This window comes from Nicotiana attenuata, chromosome 1 (assembly GCF_001879085.1).
Source record: "Nicotiana attenuata strain UT chromosome 1, NIATTr2, whole genome shotgun sequence".
Classification (NCBI taxonomy): Eukaryota; Viridiplantae; Streptophyta; class Magnoliopsida; order Solanales; family Solanaceae; genus Nicotiana; species Nicotiana attenuata.
The window spans coordinates 106,484,208-106,494,792 of NC_031989.1; the positions used below are offsets into that span (position 1 = coordinate 106,484,208).

Consider the following 10,585-nt stretch of genomic DNA (forward strand, 5'->3'; position numbering starts at 1 on the left):
ACGTGTGACTTGACTTTGAAGAGAAGATTCCATTAATACTGAAGATAATGTTGTTTGCTTATATCAATTGAAAGAAGGACTATCGAGGGAGACAAAATAAAGCACATTCACCAAAGTTCTTCAACAAATTTGTTCAAGTGATAATTTGACAAACTTCTTCACAAGACATTGCGGATCTCAATATTAGAGAAGTTGTTATACAAGCTTGGAATTCGGCGTCTTCGAGAAATAAAGTGATATTTTTATCAGGGGGAGGAAAATACGCGCTGTACTCTTTTATCCTTAGCTAAGGTTTTATCCCACTGAGTTTTCCTGGCAAGGTTTTTAATGAGGCAGCAAGTAATGCGTATTACAAGATATGTGTACTCTTTTTCCTTCACTGAGATTTTTTCCCACAGGGTTTTTTCTTAGTAAGGTTTTAACGAGGCACATTATCTATAGACATCCAAGGGGGGAGTGTTATGAAATATTATTTTGTAGTGGATGTCTATAACTCCTAAAGAAGTTACTCCCACTACTCTTCTCCATTATGTAGATAACTCCCACTACTTCTCACCATTATAGTTGTAACTCCCACACCTCCATAACCTCCCCATGATCTTTCCCCATGATCTCAATAGTTAATACCATGTTTATGATATCCCTTTGTATACCTCAATGTCATCCTATAAATAGAGGGTTTTGACATCACATTGTATACACTTGAATACATAGAAGAAATAAGATTCTCTCTTCTTTTTCTCTCTACATTGTTGTCTATTTTATTGTTCTATATTGTTACTTTGAGCTAAGTTTCGTAACAAAAATAATTTTTTTGATATTTTAATTAAAAAAACATTACATCCTAGCCCCTTCTACAAGAAAACGAGGCTGAAAGAAAAGAGAAAAAGATACTAAAACAAAGAAAAAGTAGCATAAAGACTCAAAAGAGTAAAATAGATCGTCTTCAACCCTTGATACTCTCTTTCCCTCTCTCTCTTAGGGTTCTGCAACGATCTCAATCAAGTTCCCGAACTCGAATTCAAAAATGGTAATTTACTATTCTACACTTAAATTCCGCATTTTCAGATCTTATTTCGTCACATTGAATGTAATTTTATTGCTCAATTTTCAGGAAGGTGATGGGAAATTGGAAGCGCAAATAGAGGCACTTTTGAATGTAGAGAAGCAAATGAGACAAGCTGGCGATGTTGCGGGTACGAGGAAAGCGGCCACCGATATTCTTCAGCTCTGCTTTGAAGCTCGCGCTTGGACAATACTTAATGAGCAGATTGTTCTCTTGTCTAAGCGTCGTGGTCAATTGAAACAGGTAAATTATTACTCTCTTCGTTCTAATTTATATAATGCTGATTGACTGGGCTCGGAGTTTAAGAAAAAAAAGAAAAACTTTTGGTGATTAGTATAATGAAAGCGCCTGTTTATTCTCTCCCTCTTTTTAAACTTCGAAGCTAATCAATTATTGTGCTAGATGGTTTGATGACTTTTGTTTGTATCCTTGGTGTTTTTAGGTAATATTTTGTGCTGGAATTTTGTATGAGTTTAGTTTCAAGGTGTCATGAATGAAGAAACTCTTATGAATGAATTCAGAGACAAAGACACCAAGTGGAAATGAATGGAATCCCAAGAAAGCAGCAGTGAGACAGAGAAACATAAACAATGAATAGAATACAAAATACGGAAAGTACTATCTGGGAGACCATACTATGGAAATAGAAAGATTTTTCTGAAGAAGTGTTAGTAAGACCCCATCTAACATATTAGTTCATATATATATATATATATAAAATAAATAATTTATTCATATAAAAAAAATAATAAGACGAATAAATGAGTCCTTTTTATTCTGTATCTTCACGTGACTCAGTGAATCCTCTAGAATCTCGAAGCTATATTTTCCATGGTGCCCAAAGATTTGTATAGCAGAGAGACTGGTTGTGGTATGCAGAATGTAGACTTCTTTAGTAAAAATTGGGTTGCACCTTATTTGTGCTTTCTAATGTTTGTTCACTTACCTTCAGAAATAATCAATAGAAGTCATATGCATTTGGTGGGAGGAAGAGAGGATCTTCCTTTTATATAATTCACTCATTATCTGTATGAGTTCATGTGTAATGTGGCTACATGTATATGTGTTTGGATGCTTGGGGTGTGCTTGTCTACTACCATGGTACAATTGAATTTATGCTCCTACACCATTGCTTTAGGAAGTGCTTATCTAGGTAGGCTCTTTCTTTACATTACATATTGTGCGTAGAACTATCAACTGTTAATAGAAAATTGTGAAGGCATATTTTGTGTAGGATGATCTTATGGATTTGTTTTTCCTACTAAAACTGCATGGTGATTTTGTATAGTGGTTTCTTTGGACTTGTGCAGGCAGTACAGGCTATGGTCCAACAAGCGATGCAATATATTGACCAGACACCAGATCTTGAAACTAAGATAGAACTCATCAAGACCCTGAACAACGTGTCTGCAGGAAAGGTAAGTCTTTTTCTTTTAAAAAAAATAAAAAATTGGAACACTTCAGTTACCTTTTTTCTTTCTTTCTCACTGAGGAACTTTGATCTTGCATGTAGATATATGTTGAAATTGAGAGAGCACGATTGATTAAGAAACTTGCAAAGATTAAAGAAGACCAAAAACTCATAGATGAAGCTGCCGATTTGATGCAAGAAGTGGCGGTCAGTATTTGTTGACCTTCTCCTTGGTGACTTCTAGCTCTTTTTGCTTCTAGTAATCAGTATAAAACTGAACAGAAGAGTCCCTTTTTTCCTTCTGAAGGAAACCTTTTGGATTACTTACTTGCAATGTTAACAATCTCTGGGTGTATCGACTGACAGGTTGAAACTTTTGGGGCAATGGCAAAAACAGAGAAGATAGCTTTTATTCTTGAACAAGTATGTCTTGCTAATCCTTTACTTTCTAGTGAAAACTGAAGCGTGGCTTTGGGCTAATTATCTAATGCTGAACTCTGCAGGTGCGTCTCTGTTTAGATCGTAAAGATTATGTTCGTGCACAAATACTCTCTAGAAAGATCAATCCCAAAGTGTTTGAAGCTGATCCTTCCAAAGAAAAGAAGAAACCAAAAGAAGGTGAAAATGTGGTCGAAGAGCCTGCACCAGATATTCCATCACTGTTAGAGTTGAAGCGAATCTACTATGAATTAATGATTAGGTCCGTGGATTATGCTTCTTCACTGATTGTACCTCAAGTTTTATCTTACTTTTCAAGTTTATGTCCATTTTACAATTGAATGTGGTTAAAATGTGCATTCTTGTGAAGCATTCTGGTTGTGCACATTTTGCATCTTATTGGGTTTGCCTTTCAAATGAAGTTGAACTACTTGTGCTTCTTTTAGTTACTCCTCCTTATGGTGGCAGGCATTTGGCAATGATACTGAGTAGAACTTACTGCTGTTATCAACTGTTCTGTGCTACTAAAAGGATGCTTATTTAGTCTGCTTGTACACGAAAGTTTTAGATTTTCCACCAAAGAGATAATATTCATGCTTGTGATATCACGCTTACCTGATACCAGATCTGTGTATCTGAGCTATAGTTTTCCTTTGTTGTCTTTCGAGATTGGTTTTTGTAATGAATGGACTTTCAATACCAGTAATGAAATGGTCCGACTGAAAAATGTCTCATTTCCCGTCCCAGCTAGTTTGGGATGGAAGCATAGTTGGTTGAAATATTGATTGAACTCAAAGTAAGATTGCATCGGGACGGGAATGCTTAGCTGTTAGAAGGTCAATTATAGTTTCTTCTATACTCGCTTTTTCCCTCCAAAAAGTTTGTCATTGGTTTTTGAATGCTGAACAGTTGTTATGTGGACTCTAACATCCTTTTTAGCAGTGGCGAATGATTAAATGCTAAAACAATATTTATAGTAGGGTCTCTCTTTCTCCCTCCCTCCCTCCCTCCCACCATTTTGCTGCTTTGCATGCGCGTGATTGTGCACAAGCTGCATATGGTTGTAACATACTTAATGGAAATGATAATCTATAGAGGTCTTCAGCAGTTCTATTTACCTATATGACCTAGTTAAGATCATGTAATCTCTTTACTACAATCCAGGCACTCGAGTTGCTTACTCGGGTTTGAAGTGGGAAAATCCTTTTGAAACTCAAGTCATGCTTCTTGTCGCAGACCATATCATTCCCTTAGCGGAAGTTTCATGCTTGAGCAGGGACCCCTTCCCCGTCAGAATCTGAAGGAATTAAGAGTCTTGATCCGTGCTAACCTGAAGGGAAACCTCTCAATCCAGAGAAAGATCGACTATATTGTGAGAAGATAGAAAGTGGCCAAGATCGAACTATACTACATGAGAATAGTATAAGCTGTTGTATCTGCCACTGTGACCTAGTTAAGATAATGCTCTTTTAAAGTTCAGGCACCTGGATTTGAATTGGGAAATTCCATTAACACTTAAGTCATGCATCGCATCATAGACTTAAGTCCATGCTCTTCATAGATGAGTTTTATGTTTGAGTGGTGCCCACTGTGGCCAGCACTTGATTGCACCTGATTTTCTTTGATTTATAGGTTTTGTCGATTCTAGAGCCTGAAAGAACTCACTTAGTTATGTACTATAAGATTACTGTAAACACTTCTAGGAAAATGGGAGATGGAGTTGTTGCATCTAGAACCTTGCTTTTTTTTGCATTTGTTTTGTCTTAAACTTGTCACTTGTCAGTCATTCTTTTATCCTGTGCTGCAGGTATTACTTTCATAGCAATGATTACCTTGAGATATGTCGCTGTTACAAGGCCATATATGAGATCCCTTCTGTAAAGCAAGACCCAGAACAGTGGATACCAGTAAGTCTAGCTCATTTATATTTTTGGATTCTAGTTATAGTACACGGTGTAATGCATGTGTGGTGTTTTCATTTTTCAGGGTTGCATTCCTGAATAAGAGATCTTAACTAGAGAATTAATCTATAATATTATAACGTCGTGCAACAGTTAACGTCATTTACAATAACTAATTCCAATTGGAACATTGGTGTCACAAGTAAAAGATGGTGTTGAATATTATAGTATTTACTCGATAGAGCTGTTTTTTTTGGGCTGGGGGATAGGGAAATGGATTAATTTTGTAAAGAAGAAAGGGAAAGTTTTTCCTTTGGTAATGAGTTGAGAGAAGTCTTGAGCAGGTAGTCTTTTTCCTTTTAATCTAAGGAAGAAAGAATAGAAATCCTTCTCATTTGTGAGGAAGAAAATCACATGGTAAAAAGTAATAAAAACTAAAAAGAATAAAACACTATTGTATGCTTGCTCAAGTCCATCCCTTTGTGATTAAGTAGTTTTGGCTTGCTGGTATGTCTAGGAGAAAAATGTGGTGTATGATGGATATATCCTTTAAGTTCAATATTTAACGAGAACATGATGATCTTTGAAATCTTAAGCATTTCCAACTCAGAGTGGTGAGATAATGTATGTCAATAGGAGCTTGACTTATTGCATTTTTTGTTTCGAAATGCTGGAAGAAGGAATAATTGCAAGAATAACGAGATATTTGTTTCATGTTTGAAAAAATAAGAGGCAAAATAACTGTTTGATTAAATGAATTAATGCCACTTGACTTCTTCAAAAGCAGGGCCACAAATATATAATGATACTTGGTTGCCCCACAAGCATGCTGACTTCCTCTTCTATATTGTGTAGGTGTTGAGGAAAATTTGCTGGCACTTGGTGCTGTCACCTCATGATCCCATGCAGTCAAGTCTTCATAACGCAACTTTGGAGGACAAGAATCTTTCAGAGATCCCTCATTTCAGGTTTTTCTTTAAAATTGGAACTTGCACTCTTATGTTTATGGAGCTGAGGATAAACAATTAGCTTTCATTTGTCTGTAAGAGGTTGTGGAGAAAGCTTTCTTCAATATTTGCTAACCATCTTCAGCACCCTCTCTGGAAAATATACCCTGTTCTTGTATCGATGGACCATTTGGTAATAAAGTACTTTGTAATAGAATTGAGAAGGAAACCCATGATTTAACTTATGTTCTCTTTATGCAAGTTAGGTATGAGTTTCATAATAACTTGAATCCTTATTAAACATTAGATGCAAACTTGCCTTATAGAAAGAGTTTAGATACAAATGTAATAGGTTGCATGTTTGATATAACTTCTAATGTATATGTATGTAATAAGTTGAATGGTGAGGCTGCTTTGAGATGGACTTCAAGAACGTAGTTCTTTTATGAGGCTGCTTCTTCATTGAAACATCATTTCTTTACAGACATCAAAAGGTGATTATCATAATTCAAACATTTTTCTGAATTAACAATGTTTAGTTTCTGAACTTATGTTTAATTAAAAGTTGTAAAGAAAATATCAAGTAATCCTTTGGGATTTTCTTAATCAAAAATGATTTTGGATTTATTAGCCATATATGTAGTGTATATAGTGTGAATGAGGGCTGCTCTCGATGAACTTTTAGAACTCTTTCTTTACAACGCATCAATAAAAGATCATTGCAATTCAATGATCAAGGTGTTTATCTTATTTAACATGGATTCTGAAACCAATGCTTCCAAGTAGAAATATTAAAGGAAAATATTAAGTAATGGCTTGGGATGAATTAACCATGTGATACTCTTGGCAGCATGCTCCAGTCTTTTTCAATTTATAAACCTTGAAGTTGGCATATCAATAAGAGAAATTGTTGGAAAATATTCTCATATTTTATGGGGTAACTTCAATATAAAGTTAACAATTATTTTCCATCCTTCTGCTGTTGTAGGCAAACAGTTTGGGTCTTAGGTTTATCTGCCTTTTCTTTTGTTTTAGGCTGCTTCTGAAACAATTAATTACCATGGAAGTCATTCAGTGGACATCATTATGGAATACTTTCAAGGATGAGTTTGAAAATGAAAAGAATATGCTTGGTGGATCTTTGGGTGACAAGGCAGCTGAAGATCTCAGACTGAGAGTTATAGAGCATGTACTACCCTATGCTGCAAATCTCCATTTTCCTTCTTTTCATAGTTTCTATTGATTCATTTTTCCAATTACAATTTCCTTGCAGAACATTCTTGTTGTCTCAAAATACTACTCGAGGATAACTTTGAAGAGATTAGCAGATTTATTGTGCCTTTCTATTCAGGTTGGTACTCACTCTTCCAAATTACATATCACATCTCTAGAGAACAGTTTCCTTTGAGTCTGTTTTTTTGGTGTAAAAGTACTATAGAAAATATGAAGCAATACGTGGAATTTTTAGAAGAGATAGAAGATATGTAGTTGCCATTTTTGTGTTAGATGCTGGACTTTTGTACAAATTTTCATATTGAAATATAGAAAAAAATTCTTTAGATTCTCACTGCAATGTTTTTTTTTTGAATTTTATTTTATTTAGAAGGATTCTCTACTTCAAAGTTCGTAGGGATTTAACCTATTTTCCAGGCTATAGCACCCAAAACTTATTTTAAGTGAAGGCTGAGGCTTCAAGATCCTGAATCGCGGGTTAAAATTTAAATAACCCCCAATCAACGGCCCACAACAACTAGCATGTAACCGTATCTTTTCCGACATGTCGCTAACATTGTTTCTTGAAAAAGCGGTATGTAATAGCATACATCTCTAGCTTTTGTAACTCATGGTTAGCACGTTAATTGTGCTCCCTCAAGACGTAAAATATAAAAGGTAAAGAATATCTTTGAGTTAAGAATAATAAACAGTAGTGACATGAATCAGTATAGTAGCTACTACAAGCTCTCAAATTAGAGACCACCCTTGTATTTATGTCAATACTCAATAGTAACCCAAAAACACCATTGGCAGTTAATTCTGCTGTAGTTAGTTAGTTTGAGTGGTTTAGAAAGTAAAAACTATGATCTGGCTGCCTAAGTTACTATTTCAGCTTGATCAAATTGTGTGCATCTCTGTTATCATGTTCGGTATGATCTTCTTGATCAAATTGTGTGCGCATCTAAGCCCGATCTTCTTTCTTCAATGTTATTTAGAACATTGTTTACATGACATGAATCAGTATAGTAGCTACTACAAGCTCTCAAATTAGAGACCACCCTTGTATTTATGTCAATACTCAATAGTAACCCAAAAACACCATTGGCAGTTAATTCTGCTGTAGTTAGTTAGTTTGAGTGGTTTAGAAAGTAAAAACTATGATCTGGCTGCCTAAGTTACTATTTCAGCTTGATCAAATTGTGTGCATCTCTGTTATCATGTTCGGTATGATCTTCTTGATCAAATTGTGTGTGCATCTAAGCCCGATCTTCTTTCTTCAATGTTATTTAGAACATTGTTTACATGTTCCCTCTTCATTCTTCTGGTCCATTGAGATTGTGTCTTTTACTTATAACACGCTTCTTCTGATTTTACTCATCTTTTGTTCTCTCATCTCAGGATGCTGAAAAGCACCTTTCAGAAATGGTTGTATCAAAAGCACTGGTAGCAAAGATTGACAGACCTGTGGGTATAGTCTGTTTTCAACCAGCAAAAGACAGCAATGACATTTTAAACTCCTGGGCTTTTAATTTGGAGAAGCTACTTGACCTTGTTGAGAAGAGTTGTCACCAAATCCACAAGGAAACTATGGTGCACAAAGCTGCAACAATAAGGGCTTGAAATAGTGGAGGACACTACATGTAGCGTAATTGTGAGCAGGGAGCAGTTATTTGACAACATTGAAATCGTTTTGCAGTCTGGCCTGCATCACTTTGAGACGCGCAGCGGGGAAAAGAAACTCATGGTGTTGTCCTTCTTCCCCTGCTTGCTTTCGTCGGCTCCTGTGCTTTGACTTTTAACTGCATTTACTACCTTTTTATGGTTTTGTATTTTCTTGTTTTGTCCAGATACTTAATTCATTTGTGATCAAATCACAGGTTCAGTACTTATTTACTGTTATTCATCAAATAGGGTCAGAGCATCAGAAAAATGCAGCTTTTTATATGTTTGATGTCAATCATGTGCCTCCATGTGACTACGGATTTTAGTTTCTGGTGGCTAACGCATATACCATCTTCTGTATTGTCAAGATTAGAATGCTTGATGACGAGTGCATTCGATAACCATTTTGAATTTATGTTGTCGCGATCAGTTATTCGTCTTTAGAGTTTATTTATTACAAGAAAAGATGTTAAGTTTGAAAAGTTTCCATTTTTAACAGTTTCAAATTATTCAAGGAAAGGCCAATTCGAGTGGTAAACGCGGCTTCCAAAGAGGTGGGTAAATAAAATAGGACCGAAAGGGAGGTCTCATTTTCGCATTTGATCCTGGGAACCTCTCTAATGTATAATACAAATTGACGAACTTATGAGAACTGTACCCTCGTTTTTTATTGTACTAATGTGTCTTCGTTTGAAACTCATGAGACCTGTTAGTTGTCGCTTTCCCATGACCGATCTTTGTTTTTTGGCATTTTAAGGCTATACAACAGGAGTTCAGTACGATGCCCAAATTTTTGTGCGTTGTAGTTGTAGTCCGTGCCTTTAGCTTGAATTCGGACAGCCGCTCTGAATCACCTAAAATTTTGCGGGAACAATAGTCATCGCTTCGTCATGACCGTGGACCAACAGAAGCTACCTAATGAACTATAGTCATCGTTTCGCCTTTATCGTTTCTCATTTTTTGGCATTTTAGAGCCATAAACAAGAATTCAGCACGATTTGTAAATTTTTTCGTATGCGATATAGTGTACACCATCTACATGAATTCGGGCAACCAGCTCCGAATCACCTAAAATTTTGCGAGCCATAAAAACAACCTAATGAATAATAGGCATCGCTTCGCCATGATCGTTCCTCATTTTTTGGCATTTTGCGGCCATAAAACAAGAATTCAACATGATTCTCCGATTTTCGTGTGCTATAGTCCATGCCATCTATATGAATTCGGGCGATCAATTCTGAATCGTCTAAAATCTTGCGGGATCATATAAAATGACCTAATAAACAATAGTAATTGCTTCGCTATGACTGTTTCTCGTTTTTTGGCATTTTAAGGCCATAAAACAGGAATTCAGCACGATTTTCATTTTTTTCATATGCTATAGTCCACGCCATCTGCATGAATTCAGGTTACTGGCTCCGAATCGCTTAAAATTTTGCGAGACTATAAAAAATGATCTAATAAACAATAGTCATTGCTTCGCCATAACAGTTCCTCGTTTTTGGCATTTTATGGCCATAAAACATAAATTTAGCTCGATTCTCAGATTTTCGTGTGCTGCCATCTACATGAATTTGGGCGACAACTAGTTTTTTGACATTTTATGTGCATTTTAGGTCCATAAAACATGAATTCAACACGACTCTCAAATTTTTGTATGTTATAGTCCACGCAATCTGCATGAATTCGGGCGGCTGGCTCCGGATCGCCTAAAATTTTGTGGGACCACAAAAACGCCTAATGAACAATAAGTATTGCTTCGCCATGATCGTTCCTCGTTTTTTGTAAGATCATAATAAACGACCTAATGAACAATAGTCATCGCATCGCCATTACCGTTTCTCCTTTTTTTTTTTTTTTTTGCATTTTAGGGCCACAAAACATGAATTCAACGCGATTCCCAGATTTTCGTGTGCATAGTTTACACCATCTACATGAATTAGGG

At 35.9% G+C, this 10,585-nt stretch overlaps 1 protein-coding gene across 1 annotated transcript; it reads left to right on the top strand.

Annotated features, from left to right (window-relative positions):
* Nucleotides 896-9,055, top strand: LOC109231704 (26S proteasome non-ATPase regulatory subunit 12 homolog A-like). The gene is made up of 11 exons (XM_019397345.1): nucleotides 896-1,030; nucleotides 1,115-1,309; nucleotides 2,377-2,484; nucleotides 2,580-2,684; nucleotides 2,844-2,900; nucleotides 2,981-3,177; nucleotides 4,723-4,822; nucleotides 5,672-5,784; nucleotides 6,799-6,952; nucleotides 7,037-7,114; nucleotides 8,377-9,055. Exons 1-11 carry the CDS (start codon nucleotides 1,028-1,030, stop codon nucleotides 8,596-8,598), a joined length of 1,332 nt encoding a protein of 443 aa, XP_019252890.1. The 5' UTR covers nucleotides 896-1,027; the 3' UTR covers nucleotides 8,599-9,055.

Coding starts and splice junctions, on each gene's coding strand:
- LOC109231704 (XM_019397345.1), top strand. Junction 1,310..2,376: donor GTCGTGGTCAATTGAAACAG/GTAAATTATTAC, acceptor GGACTTGTGCAG/GCAGTACAGGCTATGGTCCA. Junction 2,901..2,980: donor TAGCTTTTATTCTTGAACAA/GTATGTCTTGCT, acceptor TGAACTCTGCAG/GTGCGTCTCTGTTTAGATCG.